Consider the following 26,429-nt stretch of genomic DNA (forward strand, 5'->3'; position numbering starts at 1 on the left):
ACAAACACAAAATTACATGTTTTCAATTGTAGTAGTATAGAGCACAGAATGCCTTCCACAATAACTGCACTAAATGTACGAAATAAGGATTAAGAGTGCTCAATCTCGAGTCAAATATAAAACGAAGTTACTAGGATGCAACTGAATGCTTGATATTGTTCAGCTAGGCGTCCCTAGGGAGAAATAGCACTAAATCTATTGCAAAGTAGCTAACTGCTAACTCAATTAATATTTTACAGAAACATGCCAATTTAAATGTGATAAACATTTATCTCGTGTCAATAAACAAATGTACTTACAAACATTGCGTTTTACAAAGCTTATAAAGAAGTATGTTGAAGGATCGTAACTACTCTGTCACACTGCACCTCTAAAACATTGCTTCCTCTCTGAAACTGCTTCCTGTCACATGACACAAACAGGTAAATTCTACACTGCTGCACTTAAACCGCCACTAGGGGGTGCTAAACAACTAACAGGTCCAGAACAGTTGATAAAAATAGCAATAAGAAAGACATACAGTATCAACCTTCTAAAATATTAAAATGACGTGTTGACATGAGAGCTTCTGTCTTTACCTCCCTTGGCAGAACGGGAGCTTGTGGTCCTGCAAGGCCTGGAGGACCTGGACATACAGGAGGACCAGAATGCTGTTTTTGTAGTTGAGATCTCCCTGGAGGATGTGTCTGGAGAGTGGTTCAAAAATGGAGTGAGAATTACACCAACCAGCACCATCAAGATCCGCCAGGAAGGTCATCCTTACAATTGTTATCATCTCTTATGACACGTAGTAATACTTTTGGGGTTTACACTTTATAAGAACTTTCATATATAAGCCTTTATAAATTCTTATATATATATATATATATATATTATCAAACCATATGCATTTTAATGCTTATAAAAGTATTTATGTTTACAACTAATGATATACTCATTTATCAATAGTACGTGCTCTATTTATAGTTAGTAATGAAAGTTATTATAAAGTGTTACCTGCCTACCTTTGAAAACGTACTTTATTCTGTCTTGGTCCAGTAAGACATCTGACTAGGATTTAAACATTATATCAAAGTCTTTGCATATTGATCTGTAGATAGCGACAATACTTTATATGAGCCACTCATTTATTTATACATTATAGGTATTTATATATGTTTGAATAGTCAAGGATCAACTATGAGTGTTTTAAACAAATGTTATGATGCATTTCACCGCCTGTTATAAGTGCTTATAATACATTTTATAATGCCCTATGGGGTGACACTTGGCACCTTAAAGCTAGAATCCTTAGTCGCTAAATGCATTTTTGGACTAAACTCATGATATATTCTTCAAGAATCAATGGGTATACAGATATAACTTATAAATGCCGCTTAGTTCAATTGTCGTACCTCATCAGAACCCAAAATATGAGCTTGTTTTACTCCAATGTTTATAAACAACGTAAATGTAAACAAACATTGTATAGCCTCAAAACATAGTTAAAACTATACATTTTATATCATGTACGGTCAGTCCCTTGCATCCATAGCTGTCTAAGAATTTGAGAGTTGTTTCATTTCTCCAAACCCATCCCTTAGCTTTTTAGCGAAACAGGGTCAGGGAAAAGCTTTGTTATTGTTTAAATTAAGGATCATAGCTTTTAAGTGCATGTCTAATGCTTTATAAACATGTTGGCTCTTAGAAACCTGACTTTATTCTCAACACACTAATATAGCCGGGGGAAAAAAACAAAGCTTTTATGGTAACTGATTTTGCATGTCTTTTTAGGGACGAAGCATTTTCTTCTAATGTGCAACGTGAGAGGAGAGGACTCCGGAGAGATCAAGTTCGTCGCCAAACACGTGGAATGCACAGCCTATCTGGAAGTGGAGGGTAATATGATTACTTCTTCTTTGTATTTCCACTCCTTTCATACTTGCGTGGTTTTATTGACTGGATAGGCCAGTGAAGAGACAGGAAAGGTAGGAGGAGTGCGAGTCGGAAGGGGCAGTGGTTCGGATTTAAACCCCTGCCAACTCTGGTAGCACTAACCATTCTAGACCACCTCTCGTTTCCTGTACATATGACATGTAGTCAAATCTCCTGATGTAGTGGAGGCAGGAAAATACTGGCTCACGTTTAAATATCAGGTAAACTCATCCCTGTGGTTCAGTTGGTAGCGAATGGTGCTTGCAATGCCAGGATAGTTGGTTTGATTCCCGTGGACACCTATACGTAAAACTAAGTTTCTTTGGATAAAAGTGTCTGCTAAATGGCATATTATATATATATGTATTATATGCTGGATGGTTCGAGCCCTGAATGCTGACTGGCCGACAGCCGTGGTATATCAGACCATATACCGCGGGTATGACCAAACATTTCTTTTTACTGCTCTAATTAGGTTGGTAACCAGTTTATAATAGCAGTAAGGCACCTCTGGGCTTTGTGGTATTTGACCAATATACCACGGCTAAGGGCTGTATCTAGGCACTCCGCGTTGCGTTGTGCAAAGAACAGCCCTTAGCCGTGGTATATTGACCATATACCACACCCCCGCGGGCCTTATTGCTTAATTGTACCAGTCAAAAGTTTGGCACACCTACTCATTCAAGGTTTAAAAAAATATATATATATATTTTCTACATTATAGAATAATAGTGAAGAGGTAACAAAATATGGAAAAAGGGAAGGGGTCTGAATACTTTCCGAATGCACTGCGTATATATAGTAACAAAATAATATTTTTTGGGCAAATGGCATGTGGGGGCGGATATAGAAAATCTATGTCAATATCAGAGGTTTTGTTCCCAATAGGATAGACCTACAGTACCAGTCAAAAGTTTGGACACACCTACTCATTCAAGTTTAAAAAAAAATATATTTACTATTTTCTACATTGTAGAATAACAGTGAAGACATCAAAACTATGAAATAACACATATGGAATCATGTAGTAACCAAAGAAGTGTTAAACAAAAAAACAAAAAAATCTGATTCTTCAAAGTAGCCACCCTATGCCTTAATGACAGCATTACACACTCTTGGCATTTTCTCTTGAGGTAGTCACATGGAATGCATTTCAATTAACAGGTGTAACTTGTTAAAAGTTAATTTGTGGAATTTCTTTCCTTCTTGATGCGTTTGAGCCAATCAGTTGTGTTGTGACAAGGTAGGGGTGGTATACAGAAGATATCCCTATTTGGTAAAAGACCAAGTCCATATTATGGCAAGTACAGCTCCAATAAACATAAGAGAAATGACAGTCCATCATTACTATAAGACATGAAGGTCAGTCGATCTGGAACATTTCAAGAACTTTGGAAGTTTCTTCAGGGTGCAGTCGCAAAAACCATCAAGCGCGATGATGAAACTGGCTCTCATGAGGACCACCACAGGAAAGGAAGACCCAGAGTTACCTCTGCAGCAGAGGACACGTTCATTCAAGTTACCGGCCTCAGAAATTGCAGCCCAAATAAATGCTTCACAGAGTTCAAGTAACAGACACATCTCAACATCAACTATTCAGAGGAGACTGCGTAAATCAGGCCTTCATGGTCGAATTGCTGCAAAGAAACAACTACTAAAGTACACCAATAAGAAGAGGACTTGCTTGGGCCAAGAAACACGAGCAATGGAAATTAGACTGGTGGAAATCTGTCCTTTGGTCTGATGAGTCTAAATTTGAGACTTGGTTCCAACCACCATATCTTTGTGAGATGCAGAGTAGGTGAACGGATGATCTCCACATGTGTGGTTCCCACCGTGAAGCATGGAGGAGGAGGTGTGATGGTGTGGGGGTGCTTTGCTGGTGACACTGTCTGTAATTTATTTAGAATTCAAGGCACACTTAACCAGCATGGCTACAACAGCATTCTGCAGCGATACACCATCCCACCTGGTTTGCGCTTAGTGGGACTATAATTTGTTTTCAACTGGACAATGACACCTCCAGGCTGTGTAAGGCCTATTTGACCAAGAATTAGAGCAATGGAGTGCTTCATCCGATGACCTGGCCTCCAATCATCCAACCTCAACCCAATTGAGATTGTTGGGGATGCGTTGGACACGCAGTGAAGGAAAAGCAGCCAACAAGTGCTCAGCATATGTGGGAACTCCTTCAAGACTGTTGGAAAAGCATTCCAGGTGAAGCTGGTTGAGAGAATGCCAAGAGTGTGCAAAGCTGTCATCAAGGCAAAGGGGGGCTACTTCAAAGAATCTCAAATATAAAATATATTTCTTTTTTTTTGGTAAAACGTGTTTTGTTTTTTACAATTATTCTGCAATTTAGAAAATAGTAAAAATAAAGAAAATCCCTTGAATGAGTAGGTGTGTCCAAACTTTTGACTGGTACTGTAGGTAAATATAGAATTATTGATATTGGTGCCTGCCACTTGCCCAAATGAATTATTGTCAGGTCTCAGAAGACACCTTGCGACACATTCGGAAATGAAGCAAATTTGTATATTTATCCTTGCAGAGCTTCCGTTGAACATAACGAACCCTCTCCAGGACAAGGTGGCTCTTGAGAGGAGTCGTGCGATCATGGACTGCTCAGTATCCAACCCTCGGTGCAGTATCCGCTGGTACAAAGGCAGCAATGTCATCCTGCCCTCAGAGCGCTTTGAGATCTGCAGTGAGGGCTGCTATCGCAAGCTGGTCATTCAACAGGTGGCACTGGACGATGAGGGAACCTACAGTGTGCAGGTTGGAGAGCACACATGCTCTGCGAAACTGACTGTAGAAGGTAAGATCATCTATTAAAGTGTCAGTTCACCCCACAATCAAAGTTTGTCAGACGTTTGACATGAACATTTGCCTTTGGTCAAAATGAGGCCACGTCCTACTCCATTTATTGTGTTGATACAGCCACAGTATTTGTCTCAAATTCAAATGAATAGAAATTGTATTCAGAAAATATAGCAAGACCAGTAATATAAGTTAAGTTTTGCATCGCCCTGATTGTTATGATTTGGGGAGAGTAGGCTGATCTTAGATCTGTCTAAGGGCAACTTCTACCAGGAGTGTAGAAGGATCGGTATCCTGAATATCAGCTCCATCTACTGGGAACATGGCAGTAAGACATTCCTATTCATTACACACTGCAGCTCACTCAGTTCAGTATTTGATAGGATTATAGGTCAACTCTAGTTCTGTGCAATTAGAATGCAGTTACTAAAGTACTATGTAACGTCATTGTATCAACATGTTGTTCCTAGTGTACTTAGTGTTACTCAGGTATGAAAGTAAAGTTCTATAAATTAAATTCAAGCATTGTTCCATGCCCCTTATCTGCAATTAACTTGTACATGTGAGCCATTTGATTCTCATTTAATTAATCATATAGTGAATATAGTGTATAGTATAATCATATTTAAGGGTATACTTAGCAAGGTGACATCCTCAAACACAACGGGGTAAACTCATACAACATGGACTACAGACTTCAAAACAGCCATTATTGGGGAAGGTGCAAATTGTGAAAGGTCAACACTGGCAGTAGTTGTACATCTGAATTTTGGTCACAATGTGGTCTGATATTGTTTTGTAATTGATGATGATGCCATCTTGTTGTGAGTGTACCTTTAAGTGTTCCCCCATTCTTCCCTCAATGTATTTATCTTTCTCTGGTCAACACAGCCCAGTCTCTCCTGATGGTGAGGGAACTGAAAAGCGTGGAGGTGGTGGCCCCGGATGAGGCGTGCTTCGAGTGTGAGGTCTCAGTCCCCGTCCTCAAAGCCCCCGTGTGGAGCCTGAAGGGGGAGGTCCTGCAGCAGGGGCCCAACGTCAGCCTAGAGAAAATGGGCATGGTCCACCGCCTCACCCTCCGACAGACCTCTGTTGACATGACCGGCTTGGTGGAGTTCACATCGGGAAAAGCCAAGAGCAGCGCCGAGCTCCACGTCCAGAGTAGGCAAACCCTTTAACTTGTACATGTGATTTGGCATAACAGCGGCACATGGCGAGAGAGGTGTGACATACTGTAAGCTATGTTTGGTGTTTATGTGCAGTTCTCCATTGGCATTGACATCTAGGTCAGACAAGACGGAATGTATCTCCCGGTAGACGTCTAAGGCTATATTTACAGGCTGACAGTAATAAAATACTTTTAATTTTATAACATGGTCTATAACTGAATAAGTATTAGGTTCATTCATCACATTAAATGTGGTCAGTTTGCCGTAAGAGTAACCGATTATACATACAGACCCCCTTTATACCATGCATTGAAAATATTTGAATTCAAGCTAATTTCTCCTAACTAATTTCTCCTCCTAACTTGAGCCATTATGCGAGATTTAAGATTACAGGCTACTTATTGCGTCCTGTACTGTAGTATTTATGCAGTTGCAACATTTATACTATATTTTGGATTACTGTTTTTCAGGAGACCGAAGCTCGGCTCTTATATTAGGATTTGGCTCATGATGGCTACTTGAGGATTACTGCATATCCCCAATTCAATTGAACGTGCATTGTAGTATTTATGCAGCTGCATGAAAATATACCGTTTTTCCCTATTCAATCAAAACCATTGTGTTATTATTGTATTTCAGGATAAGACCAAAATAAAACAGAAACAATTGTCATGCCAAAGAGATAATAAGGTGTGCTTTCAAAACGTTGCACAACTCTAGATTTCTCTCATAGTTGTATTATAATGATATTTATTCTGCTATTTTGTGTTAAGATATTACCCCAAACAGCCCCAATTTAGATTACGTGAGAGAATATTTTGCATTGCATTTATACTTTCTGAACTTAAACAATATTTATACTGAACAAAATATAAATGCGACATGTATATTGTTGGTCCAATGTTTCATGAGCTGAAGTAAAAGATCCCAGAAATGTTACATAGGCACAAAATACTTATTTCTCTAAAATGCACAAATGTGTTTACATCCCTGTTAGTGAGCATTTCGTTTTTGCCAAGATAATTCATCCACATGACAGGTGTGGCATATCAAGAACTCTTGAACCGTTTAAGCTAAAGACAAACTTTCACATGTTCAGACTATCCTAACTTCAAATTCCTTAAAAAACGTGTATCAACTATAACTATAGACATTTGCGTGAATTAGCATAACAAACGCACATTCATGTCTTATTGGGGAAACCTGTTTACCATTTCGCTTGAATAGAACATACTGTACATATAGGATTGAGAGTTCTGAGTATTTGTGTATTTTTTTTCTACTCTTCAACAGGTGATCCTTGACAGACGCAGTATCGTCGTGATGCAGTGTCAACATCAGAATGAGATGGCTCGATATTTTATTCACCAATTTATTTGTGTTCATATTTGTCATGTGAAATTGGAATGTATGGAATAGAATTGTAAGATATATTCCTGTCTTTCAAAAGGGGGTGAATATTTTGTCAAAGTTAACAATAAGTTATTGAAATATTTTGTATAATTATTTCCCAATGCAGATACCCCTATTCACTTGAAACAATGTCCTCTAAAGAGGCTCTAGGTAAATATCAACCAACATAAGTACAGAGTTGACTAAATTGTCTCTCTGAATACGAGCATGTGCTTAATCCATAAAATGTCATGTAATATAAACATTTTATGTAATATAAAAATGTGTTCTAAAGTCGATCGTAAAATACAGTTGGAGAATGCAGTTGATTACAGGCGTGGGACCGAATCCTAACTTGAGATCCATGTTTGAGTGGAGTTTGCTTGCAAATCTCACATAGATATGAATGCATGCTTTATGCAAAAGTCTGAGTTGTGCACTGGCATCCTATGTCAGAATTTGGGCCATAATGGTTACTTATAGCAAGTATTGAAAAACTGTAAGTTGTTTAGAAGCGAAGAATCCTAACTTGAGCTACCAACTTTTTCACTTTAAATCTCCCTTTGACATTAATGCATCTATCCAGAACTTTGAGATACACATTTCTCTCAAGCTAGGATTCAGTCCTAAGTTTAAAAAGGTTCTTAAAAGGTTCCCTTAGTTCTATTTACTTTAAGTGTCCATTTAGTCAGTCAGTCAAGCTGTTTGAAGAAGAGCCGTTCTCGCTCTCAAATTTCTTTATCATCATTACTTATTTCATTTGTATTTTTCATCACGTGTCCACTGTATAGACATCCTTTTTTTACATTTTGAAGTTGTTTTGCTGGAGGCAGAAATTCAAGCTACAATGAAGAATGGGTTCTGTCAAGTAGTATTGGGCTTGTAATATAAATACATTGGGCCAAAATTGGTTAATTCAGAAAGGTAGTTTATATTGATCATTTTATTAGATTATATTCAAGTTTAAATGCAGAGTTACCTGAGTAATATATATTGTATTGAATAATTCATGAATATGGTTTTCATATGAAGTGAAGTCAATTCCATATTCCTTTTTTCTTTTCAATTTAATTTGTTTCCAACGCCCCCCGCATTGTATCGAATTGCTCCATTAGTGTATGCAGGAATAATTGTAATGGGATATTACCTGTTTCAATAAATCATGCTTTATTATGGTAAAGTACAAATCGTTTTCTACTCCTTTCTATTCTTAAAATTGACGAGCAGCTCTAACTCATTCAAACACTTGATTTAGCTCAAGTTTCTTTACTCGGATGTCAACACTTGTTGCATGCAGTGATAAAAAACAGCAAATTATTATACTAATTGAAAGAGTTTTCTGTATCGAAAGATGTCTATCTTGTCAAATGAATGCTGTATTTTACTTTTAAGGTAACGCAGACTCGCATGCACAGACACGTAGTCATGTGTAAGCAAGCACGGCAGGAAGTGTCATAAAGTAAATTAGGATCTTTACAAGGCATGTAATACAAGGAGCTATGAAAAGGCTCTCCACTCAACTGACTGTACAGGTTGAATGACTACTACATTAGACTTGCAATATGATATCGCATATCAAAAAGGTCAAGTACAAGTACTTGTTAAAACCAAATGTCACACATATATCTCCAGCATATGGATTACAAACCATTTCCCCATCTGGACAGTGTACTACAATTATTCCAAGTTAGCACATATTATTTAACCCTTATCAGTTAATCTACAATATAAAACATGACATCTTTAACATAAGTAAAACAAACGATCAAAACAACTGGCTAAATACTGAAAGCTGTCTAAATCTTCTCACCACATCCATATTGGTGCTTGTAGTTCTAACCATCAGATATTAGGGCTGAAAGACCCATCAGTCTATTGTCATTCTATCCAACTACTCCGGTCACACAGGTAGGCCATTGCCTATCTGTATTCAGGGCTGTGTATTCTGGGATGTGGAATTATGAATGTTGCAGATAGAAATACAATGAATAGAGCTGATAATATACAGAGCATTCGGAAAGTATTCAGACCCCTTGACTTTTTCCACATTTTGTTTTGTTACAGCCTTCTAAAATTGATTTAAATCGTTTTTTTTTTTTTTTGCCATATCAATATACACACAGTACCCCATTATGATAAAGTAAAAACAGGTTTTTAGAAATGTTAGCACATTTATAAAAAATTCTAAACTGAAATATCAAATTGACATTAGTATTCAGACTCTTTACTCAGTACTTTGTTGAAGCATCTTTGGCTGCAATTACAGCCTTGAGTCTTCTTGGGTATGACGCTACAAACTTGGTACACCTGTATTTAGGGAGTTTCTCCCATTCTTCTCTGTAGATCCTCTCAAGCTATGTCAGGCTATGTCAAGCTATGTCAGGGAGCATTGCTGCACAGCTATTTTCAGGTCAGTCCAGAGATGTTCGATCGGGTTCAAGTGCGGGCTCTGGCTGGGCCACTCAAGGACATTCAGAGACTTGTCCTGAAGCCACACCTTTGTTGTCTTGGCTTTGTGCTTAGGGTCTTTGTCCTCTTGGAAGGTGAACCTTCGCCCCAGTCTGAGGTCTTGAGCGCTCTGGAGCAGGTTTTCATCAAGGATCTCTGTATTTTGCTCTGTTCATCTTTCCCTCGATCCTGACTAGTCTCCCAGTCCCTGCCGCTGAAAAACATCCCCACAGCATGATGCTGACAGCACCATGCTTCACCGTAGGGATGGTGCCATAGCAAAGGGTCTGAATACTTATGTAAATAAGGTATCTGTTTTTTATTTTTAATACATTTGCAAAAATTACGAATAAAACAGTTTTCACTTTGTCATTGTGCGGTATTGTGTGTAGATTGATGAGGGAAAACTATTATTTTCACTAGTTGCCACAGTCACAAAGTACAAATGGGCTATATCGTAAAAAATCTATGAAAACTAACAATAGCTTTTTTGGTCATTTAATTAGGGTTAGGCTTTTGGTTAGCAATTTGGTTGAGGTTTGGTTTAGGGTTAGGTTTAAAAACATTTTAAGAAAATACATTTTAGAAATAGGTGGGTTTAAGACTTTGTGGCTGTGGTAACTAGTGAAGACCAAGGCAATTCGAGCCTCACTTGATAATGTACTCATTTAAAGTAACTGCCCAGTGTTTACAGATTTCTATGAAATATGACCTATAATTACTTACAATATAAGTGAAATAGTATTCCTTCCAAAAATGTTTTAATTAACTATGTTAAAAAGCAGCTTTTCTGTGTTGGAATGGTATGGGCGTACCCCACCAACAGAATGGTGTGGGCGTATATCGTCATTCAAAATATTAATGCAAGTAGACCGCTGACTGGCCAGCTCATCCTCCTGTAGACCGCTGATTGCTCTGCTCACCCTCCTCAGGGAGATGATATTAAGTTCTATGAGGAAATCGCAAGAATTTTTTAAATGTTCTGTTTGAGACATAAATTTGAGGTGGGTTTTAAAAGTCTTTTTCTTTTCTCCAATTTATGCTTTGGCCACAAATACGAGTATAAGACAAGCCAACAGCATTAATTTGGATATGACTTTACAGAACATTAACTTTTAAAAGTGAAATTCTTTGGGCAGTTACTTTAAGTGAATGATTGGCAAATCATGAATAAGGCATTCTGTGTGTGTAATACATTTCAAACGGGCATAAACACTTACCTGATATAATGGTTAAATATGTCATCATAATGTGTCACATCATATGTGATGTGATTCCAGTTTTTTTCCAACTTGATTAATGATGAAAAGAGCATTACTAGATATGATGAATTGCTGTTACAGTTAATATCAAATGCTGACTATTTCACTAAGGTGAACATTATTGCTGTGTCTTTTTCAAATCGGATCTTAAATCAGATGGCATGGAATAAAAATACAAACACATACATCCACGTGCATGTGACAGCTTTTCCAATGTTCAAAATACGATGACTTGCTGTGTTGCTACATAGTGGATCCTTGTTGATAATCGTACATCCTTGACACAATCACAAGTGTGCATGTTGTAGTGAATCATTTACTAAAATGGCATTGAATGTTGAAAACACTCGATATACAGTAATGTTCGGGTAAGGAAAAATTCAAAAACAATATAGGGCATTTTTCGAAACAGTCTTTAAACGATTGGATTGAGTTATCTTGATCTCAAGATTAACACCCTCAGTATTTCATATCGTGTTCACCAATTGCTTTGCAAAAATAACTTTATTGCCTGCTTAATTGATCACCGTCCCACGAAAAGGGCTTTAATTAACCTTTTCTTCGGGAGGAAAAGTCGTAACCATGAGGGGATTACTGCATCAAAAGTGAAAAAATTACTCATAACACTCTTTTCGATGTTTGTCATGAAGTAGTTCCACCCAGTTCTGTCTCTGTGCCAAACTGAGTGGCCTCTATGACGTTGTGTGTGAATGGAATTCGCTGGGTGACAACGACCGAAAGACACTAGCCGGTTCTTCTAGTGAGAAGAAACTTGAAGCTTGTTAACCACCAGCCTCCTCCATGACCCCCGTGGTGAAAAGTTGCAGCCGGTGTTTGATTACACATTAGCTTGCAGTCCTCTGCTGCTTGAGCATATCGTAGACATCGTCCACTTTGCTTAGTCTCTCGAAGAACGGGATGAGATCTAGTAGCTCTGTGTCAGCCATGTCGTCAAACCAGGATGCTACAGGGACCTGAGTGTGTGGAGAGGTGAAGTCATAAACAAAGTCAGGTTTAGACATCATGACACAAATCTATGTGAACCAGTGATTTAGTTATATCGAATACCCTTTATTTACATTTAGTAATGGTATATGCGGAAATGAAACTAGATCATAAATTAAAAAGTTGACCTATTCCTAAGAATGTAAAAATCCACATGATTATGAATAGGTCATAGAGGAATATATTGAAAATACATTTTTAGTGACGTTAGACAATCCACGAAAGCACTACATCCCCACCAGAAAGTATGGGTCGAGAGGGTGCATACTGTTCGGTTCATTTACACCCATCTCGCATTTCTCCATTGGAGCAAATTCTTTACCTATATAAGCACCAAAATGACATAGCTATGGAAGCCACAGACATTATTTTGGTGCAGAGAGAAGATAAGTTATATACAGACACGCATTCGCACACAATCGCTAGCACACGCAGTCTACACACACATACATTGTAATATTGTTGTATGGCGTTATTATACATTTTGTATTGTAGATATGTCGTGGTGTAATAATGTTATATGATGTACTGTTTTATGTGTGATGTATGTGCCCTAATGTGTTTGAACCCCAGGACGAGTAGCTGTTGTCTTGGCAGAAGCTAATGGGGATCCCTAATAAATACAAATGCATGGTGCACCAGGGTAAAAACAACAATATTCAGAACTACTGCTTGCTGGACAATCCATGTGCCAGCCTGATCTCATAGACTAGACCTAACCTTAACTCTAACCTATAGTCTGGCTAATATTAGGCACCTAGCTAACATTAACATTAGCCTCCAAGCTAACGTTAGCAACAACAAATTGGAATTCGTAACATATCATACGAATTGTAATTTCTAACAGATCGTGTGAAATGGATGATGGACATCCACAAATTAATACATACCATATGAAACATAACATTTCAAAACAAATGGAGTGTCTCAGATTTACTTAGAGAATAATGCAAAATGCTATGAGATCAGGTTACAGCAGCATACAGTCAAAATAAAATTAAATGCTAACTTGGTTAACTACTTGATTAAATGAGTCTGTTGTTGACAAATCAACTGTTTTAGACTTTTTATATTTTAACAAAGCAAGATAAATCAACATTACTGGGTGAATGAAGATTTGGGGGGGGGGGGGGGGGGGGATGAACGCTTACAGACATTTAAATGGTCGGTTGATGTCAAGGTGTTAAGAACAGGATTCAGAGTATAATGGTTAGAGTTCCCACCTGTGGATCAGAACATTGTAGGTTTGCCTCTTGGAGGAGATATTTTGACCATTCTTTCGTTAAATAGTTTTGACAGCACCCTCCCGACACATGCACACTTATTTAAATGTAATAGGTACCTCTTAAAAAGAGCCTTTGGATTCGTGGAGAGGCAAGCAAGTGGCACTTGCTGTGTGTGTACTAGTGCGTGTGTACTACTACTATGGTTTGTACTACTGCGTGCATCTTGCTAGAACGAAGGATAGACCAGGGCCTGTATCCACAAAACCTCTCAGAAAAGATCCCAGGAACCCTATTAAAACGAGTTTTAAGACAACAACAAAAAACTCTCAGCTCAGAGTAGGTTTTAGGACGATGTTAAGACACTGCTCAGACAAACTTTGAGCCAGGAGTCAAATTAACTCATAAAAGTTTCTCCGCTGGTAATCACGACAGTTTGACGTACCTCAGGAAGGAAAGATAGTGATGAAGCTCATTGACCTGTTGCAAATGACGGGGAATAACCAATCCCGATGAGGCTTTGCCAGCTGTGAAATGTATAGCATGCTTCAGACAACCACGGTGAATTTGACTGTACAGTACATCAAATGTTGCAATGGTAAAACGTTTTAAATCATTTTCGCCTGACACGATCACTTTGCCTATTCTTTATTCTTGCTTAATATGTTGTCACACATAATCCTTTTTTTTACACCAATTCCGATAGTTTGAATAATGTCAAAGGCATTTTGCACTGAATCATACATTACAATGGTTTAAAAGTGGGATTTTGATATATTGCCTTTATGTCCACACACTCGTCTGTCACGCCCTTTACCTTAGACGCTTTGCCTGTTTGATGGTTCGTCGGAGCTCAGTGCGCATGTTGCCTGTAATCCATGGCTTCTGGTTGGGGTATGTACGTACGGTCACTGTGGGTATGATGTCATTGATGCACTTATTGATGAAGCCAATGACTGATGTGGTGCACTCCTCAATGCCATCGGAAGAATCCCAGAACATTTTCCAGTCTGTGCTAGCAAAACAATCCTGTAGCTTAGCATCTGCTTTATCTCACAATTTTTTTTAATTGACCGAGGCACTGCTGCTTCCTGCTTTAATTTTTGTTTGTAAGCAGGAATCAGGAGGATAGAATTATGGTCAGATTTGCCAAATGGAGGGCGAGGGAGAACTTTGTACCCGTCTTTGTGTATGGAGTGAAGGTGGTCTAGAGTTTTTTTCCCTCTGGTTGCACATTTAACATGCTGATAGAAATTTGGTCGAACAGATTTAAGTTTCCCCGCATTAAAGTCCCCGGCCACTAGGAGCGCCGCCTCTGGATGAGCGTTTCCTGTTTTCTAACGGAAGATTACAGCTCATTGCTGGCTCTAAGGCCGCACTCATCGGTCTGCGGTGGTATGTGGACAGCTACAAAAAATACAGATGAAAACTCTCTAAGTAGATAGTGTGGTCTACAGCTTATAATGATATACTCAACCTCAGGTGAGCAAAACCTCGAGACGTCCTTAGATATCATGCACCAGCTGTTGTTTACAAATATACATAGTCCGCCGCCCGTTGTCTTACCAGACGCCGCTGGTCTATCCTGGCGATACATCGTATTACCAGCCAGCTGTTGATAATGTTGTTGTTCAGCCACGACTCTAAGACATTACCATTTTTAATGTTCCGTTGGTAGTTTAATCTTCCTTGTAGGTCGTCAATTTTATTTTCCAATGAATGCATGTTAGCTAGTAGAACGAAAGCAGTGGGGGTTTATTCGATCGCCTAAGAATTCTCAGAAGGCAGCCGAACTCTCTTCATGCAAAAGACGGGGATTTGGGCCTGTTCCCGGGAAAGCAGTATGTCCTTCACGTTGGGCTCGTCAGACTTGTTAAAGGAAAAAAAAGCTTCTGCCAGTTCGTGGTGAGTAATCACTGTTCTGATGTCCAGGAGATATTTTCGGTCATAAGAGACGGTATCAGCAACAAACAACGCAAAAAAAACTAACAAAACACACAGTGGGTTAAGTGCACGTAAAACGTCAGCCATCTTCTCCGGCGCCATGCTGTACCAGGTGGTGATACAGCCCGACAGGATGCTCTCAATGGTGCATCTGTAGAAGTTTGTGAGGGTCTTAGGGGCCAAGCCAAATTTCTTCAGCCTCCTGAGGTTGCCACACTGACTGTGTGGATGGACAATTTCAGATTGTCATTGATGTGCACGCCGAGAAACTTTAAGCTTTTCACCCTCCACTGCTCTCTCTGCTGTCTCCTGAAGTCCACAATCAGTTCTTTCATTTTGTTGACATTGAGGGAGAGGTTACCCTTGTTTGGCTTCTGTGTTGAGGATCAGCGTAACGGAGGTGTTGTTGCCTACCTTCGCCACCTGAGGTCGGCCCATCAGGAAGTCCAGGCCCCACTTGCACAGGGTGTGGTTCAGAGTCAGGGCCCCGAGTTTAATGATAAACTTGAAGGTCACTATGGTGTTTGAGGCTGAGCTGTTGGCGATGAACAGCATTTTATTATAGGTATTTCTCTGGTCTAGATTGGATAAGGTAATGTGCAGTGCAATGGAAATTGCGTCATCCATGGACCTAGTCCTTTCTCAAAGTACTTCATGATGACAGAAGTGAGTGCTACAGGGAAATAGCCATTTAGTTCAATTACCGTCACTTTCTTGGGGATAGGAACAACAGTGGACATCTTGAAGCAAGTGGGGATAACAGAATGGGATAGAGAAAGATTGAATATGTACGAAGACACTCCAGCCAGCTGGTCTGTACGCTGCTTGGGATGCTGTCTGAGCCGCCAGCCTTGCAAGGGTTAACACACTTAATATGTCTTACTCACGTCAGCCACAGAGAACGACGCGGGTGGTGGCCCACGTCGGCAGCACTTAATGCGGGCAAAGAAGGTGTTTAGCTTGTCCAGGAGCAAGGCGTTGGTGTCCATGACGTGGCTGGTTTTCATTTTATAATCCATGATTGTCTGGAGTCCCTGCCATATACCTCTCATGTCTGAGTCGTTGAATTGCAACTCCACTTTGTCTCTGTACTGAAGTTTGCCTGTTTGATTGCCTTATGGAGAGCATAGATAGACTGTTTATACTCGTCCATGTTCCCAGTCACATTTCCATGGTTAAACGCGATGGTATGCGCTTTCAGCAAAAGCTGCCATCTATCCATGTCTTTTTTGTTTGGATATGTTCTAATTGTCCCAGTGGGAACAACATCCGCTAAGCACTCCCTGATGAACTCCGTTACTGAGTCAGTGTATACGCCAATGCTCTTCTCAGAGGCAAAACGGAACATATCCCAGTCTGCGTGATCAAAACAATCTTGAAGCATAGATTCCGATTGGTCAGACCAACGTTGAACAGTCCTTACCACTGGTACTTCCTGTTTAAGTGTCTGCCTATAGGATGGGAGGAGCAGAATGGAGGAGGGATCTGATTTTACGAAGGGAGGGCCTTGAAGCTATCCCGGAAGGGGGAGGAGCAATGGTCAAGAGTTCTTGATGAGTTAGTAGAGCTGGAGATGTGTTGATAAAACTTCTGTAACGTTTTCCTCAGAATTGCTTTATTAAAGTCCCCAGCTACAATAAATGCAGCTTCAGGATATGCGGTTTCCAGTTTGCACAAAGTTCAGTGCAGTTCCTTGAGCGCCGTAGCGGCGTCTGCTTGAGGGCTGTTGAACGGCTGTGACGATGACCGAAGAGAATTCTCTCGGTAGGTAATGCAGACGGCATTTGATGGTGGGGTATTCCAAATCGGGAGAACAAAATAACTTGAGTTCCTGTACATAACCACAATCACACCTTGAATAGTTAATCATGAAACATACACTTCTGCCTTTCTTTTTCCTGGAGAGTTCTTTCTTCCTGTCCAAGTGATGTACGAACAAACCCGTACCTCAATCAATGAAACACATGTCTAAGCGTTGCAATAAATGGGACAGGGATGGAATGATTAAATGCTAGCAATTATTGTCAGATTAGACAGAATATAGATTTACCACATTTAAACATGTGAAAGCAACAGCAAACATTTCAAAAAGAGAACAAAGCACTCTCCACTGGCGAGAATTTTGAGTGCGCAAGTGGAAAGAAAAGCCTTTGGTGCGTCTTCGCCACAGTAATAATTAATTTTAACAACACCAAATGCAAGTTTCATAAGTAAATTACTAATTCCAAGCAATTTTTACATACCAAAATACCATTAGGCCCATGCTAGCAATTGTTGCTTGATGCCCAATTGCTGGTGAGCTTGCAAAGTAAGCAGTTAAAATTCTTGATCGCCACATAATTCCTCCATCCCTACAATTTGACTTTTGTGCTGCACGTGATCGTATAGCTGTATAGCTGTACAGCAATTCAGCAATATGTTCAGCAGCTCACCCGACCTGTGTTGATTGACAGTTTGATGGTCCATTCAGAGGGTTGAGTGTTGGTTTCGCTAGCCAATCTGTTGTACGTTTTTTGAAAGGGCGATGCTGCGTGGGGAGAATCTCAACTGCCCACTCCTCGTGTCCTCTCACCTTCTTTGAGAGGGAGGAGAAAGCCAGAAGTCCCACCCACCCAACTACTGCTCTCCCTCTCCCACAGCCTATCGAGTGACTCCATTACACCGCTTTCGATTGATTATTCATTGCCATTAGTATTTATCTATTTATCCTGCTACTGGTAACTATTACTCCTGTTTACATGTATATATTACCATTAGTATAGTACCATAAGTATTTATATATTTCTACTACCAGTCATGTTTTATGTATGAAACGCCACTCAACCACTCCAGTATCCCTGCACATTTAATAAGGTACTGGCATTGACCTGTATACACAGTACTTGCATTTCCAAGATTCTAACCCACCTCACTTGTGGTTTTTATTTTAATTAAATGTTTTATTATCCTTCTACACTGACTCTGACGCTCTTCGGATGTGGCAGGACTTGCTTGATCACACTCTCCGTAGCCAATGTGAGCAAGTGTCTTTAAAACAGGTCAACATTCACAAGGTCGTGGGGCCAGACGGATTACCAAGACATTTGCAACCTCTTCCTGACCGAGTCTGTAATACCTACATGTTTCAAGCAGACCACCATAGTCCCTGTGCCCAAGAACACCAAGGTAACCTGCCTAAATGACTACTGTCCCATAGCACTCACATCGGTAACCATGAAATGCTTTGAAAGGCTGGTCATAGCTCACATCAACACCATCATCATGGAAACCCCAGACCCACTCCAATTCGCATAACGCCCAAACAGATTCACAGATGATGCAATCTCAATTGCACTCCACACTGCCCTTTCCCACCAGGACAAAAATAACACCCAAGTGGGAATGCTGTTCATTGACTACAGCTCAGCGTTCAACAACATAGTGCCCACAAAGCTCATCACTAAGCAAAGGTCCCTGGGACTATACACCGCCCTCTGCAACTGTGTGGACAAGCACGACTCCAACACCATCATTAGGTTTGCTGACGACACAACAACGATGAGACAGCCTATAGGGAGAAAGTCAGAGACCTGGCAGTGTGGTGCCAGGACAACAACCTCTCCCTCAATGTGAGCAAGACAAAGGAGATGATCGTGGACTACAGGAAAAGGAGGGCTGAACAGGCCCCCATTAACATCGACGGGGCTGCAGTGGAGCAGGTCGAGAGTTTCAAGTTCCTTTGTGTCCACATCACCAACAAACTATCATGGTCCAAACACACCAAGACAGTCGTGAAGAGAGCACCACAACACATTTTACCCCCTCAGGAGACTTGATTTGGCATGGGTCCCCAGATCCTCAAAAGGTTCTACAGCTGCACCATCAAGAGCATCCTGACCGGTTGCATCACCGCCTAGTATGGCAACTTCTTGGCATCCGACGGTAAGGCTCTAAAGAGGGTAGTGCATACGGCCCAGTACATCACTGGGGCCAAGCTTCCTGCCATCCAGGACCTATATACTAGGCGGTGTCAGAGACTCCAATCACCTAAGTCATAGACTGTTCTCTCTGCTACTGCACGGCAAGCGGTACCGGAGCGCCAAGTCTAGGTCCAAAAGGCTCCTTAACAGCTTCTACCCCCAAGCCATAAGACTGCTGAACAATTAATCAAATGGCCACCTGGATTCTCTACCGGTACCCCCAGTATATAGCCTCGTTATTGTTATTTTATTTTTTACTTTAGCTTATTTAGTTAATCTTTTCTTAACTCTATTTCTTGAACTACATTGTTGGTTAAGGGCTTTTAAGTAAGCATTTCACGGTAAGGTCTACACCTGTTGTATTCGGTGCATGTGACGTACAATTTGATTAGATTTGATTATTCTATTTAAATGAAACTTGCGAAGCAAACGTCCCATTCTAAATCGTATTATTATTATTATTATTATGGACACTACTCCTCCTAGACTGTTTCAGCTAGAAACATAAATCAAACTTTAAAATGTGCATATTGTTCTGGAATAGTGTGCTTGTACACACATTTTGATACTGTATTTTGTATACTTTTTATACTATAGTGAACAAAAATATAAACAACATGTAAAGTGTTGGTCCCATTTTTCATGATCTGAAGTAAAAGCTCCCAAAAAATGTCCCTAAAAGCTTATTTCTCTCAAATGTTGTTTTGTGGTCCCGTGTGGCTCAGTTGGTAGAGCATGGCGCTTGCAACGCCAGGGTTGTGGGTTCAATTCCCACGGGGGGACCAGGATGAATATGTATAAGAACTTTCCAATTTGTAAGTCGCTCTGGATAAGAGCGTCTGCTAAATGACTTAAATGTAAATGTAAATGTACATCCCTGTTAGTGAGCATTTATCCATTGCCAAGAAGCTGATTAAACAGCATAATCATTACGCAGGTGCACCTTGTGCTGCCACAGATGTCTCAAGTTTTGAGTGAGCTTGCAATTGGCATGCTGACTGCAGGAATGTCAAATAGAGATGTTGCAAGAGAATTATGTTCATTTCTCTACCATAAGCCGCCTCCAAAGTCATTTTAGAGAATTTGTCAGTACATCCAACTGTAGTTACTAAACACAGCCACTGAACCACACACCTACTTAGCAAAACTACTGACCATTACTGACCACAACCACAAAACTACCGACCACAACTGCTGACCACTACTGACCACAGCTACTAAACACAACCACAACTGCTAAACCACAAGTACTGACCACAACCACAAAACTACTGAACACAACAACATAACTATTGCCCAAAACTAATGAACCACACAACTACTTACTAAAACTACTGACCACAACTCCTACCACAACTACTGAACCACATATGTACTGTACTTACCAAAACGATCGACCACTTCTAACCACAACCACACAACTACTGACTACAGCCACATAATTACTGACAACAACAACAACAACAGACCACACTAATGACCACAACCACACAACTACTGACCACAACTAATGACCTAAACAACACAACCACCTACCACAACTACAACTACTGCTCTGGTGTGCACTAGCTCTGGTCCAACTCTGGTCCTAGGCGTTGCTAGCTAGCACTGGTTCGCACTAACTCTGGTCTGCACTATAAATTATAACTACTTAAATGTGCATAAATTAGCATATAATACCTACCAACAATAATTGTAACTCTTGAACTGTCTCTCAACTAACATCAAGGCGGTGGCCCGTTCCTGTAGGTTCATGCTCTACAACATCCGCAGAGTACGACCCTGCCTCACACAGGAAGCGGCGCAGGTCCTAATCCAGGCACTTGTCATCTCCCGTCTGGATTACTGCAACTCGCTGTTGGCTGGGCTCCCTGCCTGTGCCATTAAACCCCTACAACTCATCCAGAATGCCGCAGCCCGTCTGGTGTTCAACCTTCCTAAGTTCTCTCACGTCACCCCGCTCCTCCGCTCTCTCCACTGGCTTCCAGTTGAAGCTCGCATCCGCTACAAGACCATGGTGCTTGCCTACGGAGCTGTGAGGGGAACGGCACCTCAGTACCTCCCGGCTCTGATCAGGCCCTACACCCAAACAAGGGCACTGCGTTCATCCACCTCTGGCCTGCTCGCCTCCCTACCACTGAGGAAGTACAGTTCCCGCTCAGCCCAGTCAAAACTGTTCGCTGCTCTGGCCCCCCAATAGTGGAACAACACTCCCTCACGACGCCAGGACAGCGGAGTCAATCACCACCTTCCGGAGACACCTGAAACCCCACCTCTTTAAGGAATACCTAGGATAGGATAAAGTAATCCTTCTGACCCCCCCCCCCCCCCCCCCTTAAAAGATTTAGATGCACTGTTGTAAAGTGGCTGTTCCACTGGATGTCTTAAGGTGAATGCACCAATTTGTAAGTTGCTCTGGATAAGAGCGTCTGCTAAATGACTTAAATGTAATGTAAATGTAACTGTTCATGCTAGAAAAAACAAATAAACTTTCACAGGTTCATGCTATCCTAACTTCAAATTCTTTCAAATGTATTAACTAATAACTATATAAATGTGCATTAATTAGCATAATGTAACTCATGAACAGTAACTCTTGTACTGTTCAAGCCAAAGCCAACATTCATATGTTCAGGCTATTCTAACTTTTCCAACTATAACCAGTCTACTATAACTATAACCTTTACTACTGCAGACACTACCACAACTATAACATTTTCCAAAAACATACATACTTAAATCTGCTTTGCTTTAAATAGTAAAGTGAAACTTTTAAAACTTTTACCGCAACCACCAAAATATTGGTTAAAGCAAGTCCCATCATATTTGTACAATACCATCGAGTTTCTATTATTATTTTATCAATGCATTGTTGGGAAAGAGGTCTCAAGGTAAGAATTTCACTGTACTGTTTTACACCTGTTGTATTCTGTGCACATGGCAAATAAACGTTGAAACTTGTGAGGAGAAAGGACGTGAGGTGTATGCAATTGAGATTTTCCCTCTGTGCCACAAAATGTACATGTACATTTGTAATTTAATAGAAGCTCTAATCCAGAGCAATTTACAGTAGTGACAGGCATTACATTTTATAAGTTTTTGTACTGGTCCCCCGTGGGAATCGAACCCACAACCCTGGCTATGCAAATGCCATGCTCTACCAACTGGGTGACAAAAAGTTGCAAAACCTGGCCAGATAATTTCAAGTCATTAGTCTCAAGTCAAAGTCGGCTCCCAAGTCTTGAGGCTCCAAGTCAAAGTCAAGTCTCAAGTTATTTTATATCAAGTCAAGTCTCAAGCCATCTAATGTGTGACTTGAGTCAGGCTTCGAGTTTAAGTCATATGACTCGAGTTCACAACTCTGGTATCAAGCCATCTAGCTTGCTACTTAAGTAGGTCTGGAGGCAGCAAACATTTTACTAGCTGTGATTTGCAACCTGATATATATTTATTAGACTACTTACACTGTAAGAAAATATATGTTGATTCAACATCCAGCTGCAATAGTATTACGAGTTTGCTCAACAAAATTCACACAAACTTTTTGTTGTGGGTTTGCTCAACAACGTTTTTGCTTAGTAAACTCACAATCCTATTGCAGCTGGTTGCCGTACAATTGTACGGTGAATCAACAATTTATTTTGTATTGATTTATTGCTGAATTAAATTAATCATGCATCCATATAATGTTGCCAACCATGCTGGACTATATGTTATAGAATTTTGAGTCAAATAGAAACAATTTGTAAAACCTCTAATAAAGTACATTCGAAGCATAAACCACACATTTTATATTTTGGGACGATACTATGACTATCTGTTTGTTTCGTTTCTGTAAAACAGTTAAGAGTGTCCGTTTCTCTTAAACACCTCTGATACAACGGCAATTTTCTGAGTGAACCTGCAGTGCAGTTTCTCATTTATCTGCAGTTGATTGAATAGAGGGCTTAGTATAGTATACTGGTAGAAAGAAGTATGAATGACATACAGCATTTTCAGAGTGGAAGATGTAGGAGGCTGGAGAGTTGTCCACAATGATGACCTTGTTGAGGTCCCTGCCCAGATGACTCAGGTCTTTAACATAGTTTCCTTGGTGGAAAACGCAGGACTCCCGGAAGAGACGGTGTCGGAAGGCACCCCATTTATCCAGCAGGTCGGAGACGGGATCGGCATACTGGCACAAAATGAAAAAACACACAACATTGTCACTGATGGTAGTTCACAGAAAGCTGTGTGTGTGTGATGCATATGTAAATGTAAATGAAGTTCTTGTGTATGAATAAGATATTAGAATGGCAGGGCAAAGTTTCTAAGAATTGTAAATAAAACATGTCAAACACGTGTCACATTCTTAAAGGGAACGTTCAGTATTTTAGAGGCCCCCATCACTTCCATTGATTGTTAGATAGCATGGACTTAAGTTAGCTTACATTTGTAGTGTCTGTTTAAAGAAAACAGGACCATGGATTACAGTTTCTCCTTGCCCATAGACTACTTTCAGGATGAGGAACCATCTAACATTTAACTTGTTAAATCCTGAATTTCTCTTTAAGCCTTAGTAGTTGACTAAAAGTTAGACCCTTTCAACCTTTAACGTAGCAATGTCAGTCAGCATTCAGTGAACAGGATCTCACCTTGGATAAACTCGCAGTGAACAGAACACATTCAAACAACTCCCCCATTCTTCTGAGATACTCATCCACGTGGGGTCGCTTCAACACATACACCTGAAGTAATAGAAAACACAAGACATGGGGAAACACTTCCGATTATTTACAAAAAGTTGACTGTATTTTTTTCTTTGCTCAAGACGTTAATGCTTTGAACTACTTTTTGAATAGAGGATCTTAAATATTTTTTGGGAGCAATAGTTGTGCCTACGCCCTCTCATCTGTGACTTTTGGCTGCACCTTGCCTTGCTTGTCCAGGTTTACTGCTATGAGGTGCCAGATGATATTGAGGTTAATGGGTTGGGACATAAAAATGAGACGTTGAAAGAGACTGAAAGAGAGGTTAACACCTCTGACAGCATATCAGACTTCATAAATGGCAGATGACCCTACATTTCCACGTGGAAAGGTCAATCAGGTGTAGCCTATTATCTGTATGTGGAAGGATATGCCTGTCAATATATCACTTTTATTCCAGTTCTGCTCGATTCCTCGAAAGAGCATGACGCTATCGGCCTTGTTCCTGAACCAAGTCATCCCGAATAGGCTCTCCCTGCTTAAACAAGCCTATCCTAGATTACTTGAAACAGACCCAGGCCTGGGGTATAAAACAGGTGTTTTCTTCTGTCTTCTGGCCAAAATGTGCCTTTAAACTAAGCAAAACTGCAATCTCCAATGTGATCTCCAATGGGCTGGGCAGAATCTGTTCTAGGGACTGAGATTGATGAACCCGGTGATTTCTGAGAAGCCAGTCAGTACTTCCTTGTTTCGTCAGCCCACAGAAATAGATGCCGGCTGCTGAGACCCGTCAACAGAGAAGGCCAAAGCTCTGTCAGGTTGCTAGCCTAGTGTACTAGCACTATAGCACCGGTGAGTAAACAGTGGTAGGAAAAAGCTAAAAAGAAAAGAGACCATTTTGAACTAATGGCACACTTTCAAAACTGAAGAGATAGCATGGATAACACAAATAATAGATTATGGAATTGTATTTGAGGTCAGGTTAACTTTACTGCTTATTCCATTGTGGTGCTATGAAGGAGAGAACCTGTGACAAAGGCTAAGAATTTAAACTCAAAAGAGTCGTGCTTACCTGGTGAAGTGTTCCATCGATTTCCACTGGAATTATACAATCAGCGTTGTTCAATGGCTGTTGAGAGCAAGAGCATAAGATGTAAGAATCAAGTACAGAACCCATTTACTTAAAGCTGCATTGTATAACTTTCTGGGTGACCTGACCAAATGTACACAGAAATGTGAGTTATAGATCTGTCATTCTCATTGAAAGAAAGTCTAAGAAGTGGTAGGGTAAGTGTACCTATTAAGCCCACCAAAATCTAAATATAGACATTTCTAACATATACTGCCCTAATTTTGTAAGAAAAGTGAATATAAAATGAAAGATGAATCTCTCATGTGAAGTTATGTTTTAATAAGGCAAAAAAATATTAGATAAAATATGTGAAAAAACTGGACTGTGCTTAGTGGGTAAAGAGTGTACCCTTTAAGCCTATGGGTGTTCCAAATTAGCCCATCTTAAATAATACATTTTAATTCATGTCCAAATGTTCAAAACGTACAAACTGACATTTCTTATTTATAATGGGATTATATTAATCTCCCCTAAAGTTATTAAAATAAACAGATCATTGCTATTCATCATGAAAGTCGCACTTATAACAGTGGGGGTCCAATCGTTTCCACACAGATCATTGTGGACTTAGGTTTTTGTTCTTGCCAACCAGTACACACCTGACTCAACAAATCAACTAATCACAGACTTCAATCAAGACATGATTAGTTGAATCAGGTGTGTTATTGTTTGGTTAGAACACAAACCTGCACCCACACTGGCCCTCTGTGGATAAGAAGCCATGCAACAAAGTCTATAACACACACAACCTTCAATTCATTATCTGAAAGCTGATTCACATTGGCTGTACTGTTATTCTTGTTAATTAGTTCAACTTGTCTTCCTAAAGCCTATCTGAAAAGAATTATAAATATCCCTGTCTATTGTGTATTATAAAGGTACAGGTGGTAGACAAAAAAACTGAATTACTTGGATGAAAGACAACAATATGACAATGCCCAACCCAAAGGTGCATGAGTAGTCGCCCAATAGCAGTGGTGAAAGGTAGTTAAGTAAAAATACTTTCAAGTACTACTTTTTAAGTAGTTTTTTGGGGGTATCTGTACTTTACTTTCTATTTTTGACAACTTTTGACTTCACTACATTCCTAAAGCAGATAATGTACTTTTTACTCCATACATTTACCCTGACACCCAAAAGTACTTTTGAATGCTTAGCAGGACAGAAATGGTCCAATTTAAACACTTATCAAGAGAACAACCCTGGTCATCCCTACTGCCTCTGATCTGGCGGACTCACTAAACACAAATGCTTCATTTGCAAATTATGTCTGAGTGTTGGAGTGTGCCCCTGGCTATCCGTAAATAAATAAAAAACAAGATAATTGTGCCGACTGATTTCCCTAATGTAAAGAATTTAAAATTATATATACTTTTACTTTTGATACTTAAGTATATTTTAGCAATTACATTTACTTTTGATACATAAGTGCATTTAAAACAAAATCATTTTCGACTTTTACTCAAGTAGTAT

At 39.9% G+C, this 26,429-nt stretch overlaps 2 protein-coding genes across 2 annotated transcripts in view; one reads left to right on the top strand and one right to left on the bottom strand.

Annotated features, from left to right (window-relative positions):
• Positions 1–8,458, top strand: part of LOC129816478 (obscurin-like protein 1) — a 79,574-nt gene extending 71,116 nt beyond the window's left edge. The window contains exons 26-30 of the mRNA XM_055871018.1: positions 591–752; positions 1,774–1,878; positions 4,466–4,732; positions 5,626–5,895; positions 7,197–8,458. Coding sequence (XP_055726993.1) covers positions 591–752; positions 1,774–1,878; positions 4,466–4,732; positions 5,626–5,895; positions 7,197–7,207 — 815 coding nt within the window. The 3' untranslated portion in view covers positions 7,208–8,458. The remainder of the gene's footprint in view (positions 1–590; positions 753–1,773; positions 1,879–4,465; positions 4,733–5,625; positions 5,896–7,196) is intronic.
• A 17-nt stretch (positions 8,459–8,475) lies between these two features.
• LOC129816479 (uncharacterized) overlaps positions 8,476–26,429 on the bottom strand; it is a 41,254-nt gene continuing 23,300 nt past the window's right edge. The window contains exons 3-6 of the mRNA XM_055871019.1: positions 24,897–24,953; positions 23,771–23,863; positions 23,125–23,310; positions 8,476–11,979 (exon numbers count right to left, since the gene is read on the bottom strand). Of these exons, the coding sequence (XP_055726994.1) occupies positions 11,851–11,979; positions 23,125–23,310; positions 23,771–23,863; positions 24,897–24,953 (465 nt within the window). The 3' untranslated portion in view covers positions 8,476–11,850. The remainder of the gene's footprint in view (positions 11,980–23,124; positions 23,311–23,770; positions 23,864–24,896; positions 24,954–26,429) is intronic.

This window comes from Salvelinus fontinalis, chromosome 19 (assembly GCF_029448725.1).
Source record: "Salvelinus fontinalis isolate EN_2023a chromosome 19, ASM2944872v1, whole genome shotgun sequence".
Taxonomy (NCBI): Eukaryota; Metazoa; Chordata; class Actinopteri; order Salmoniformes; family Salmonidae; genus Salvelinus; species Salvelinus fontinalis.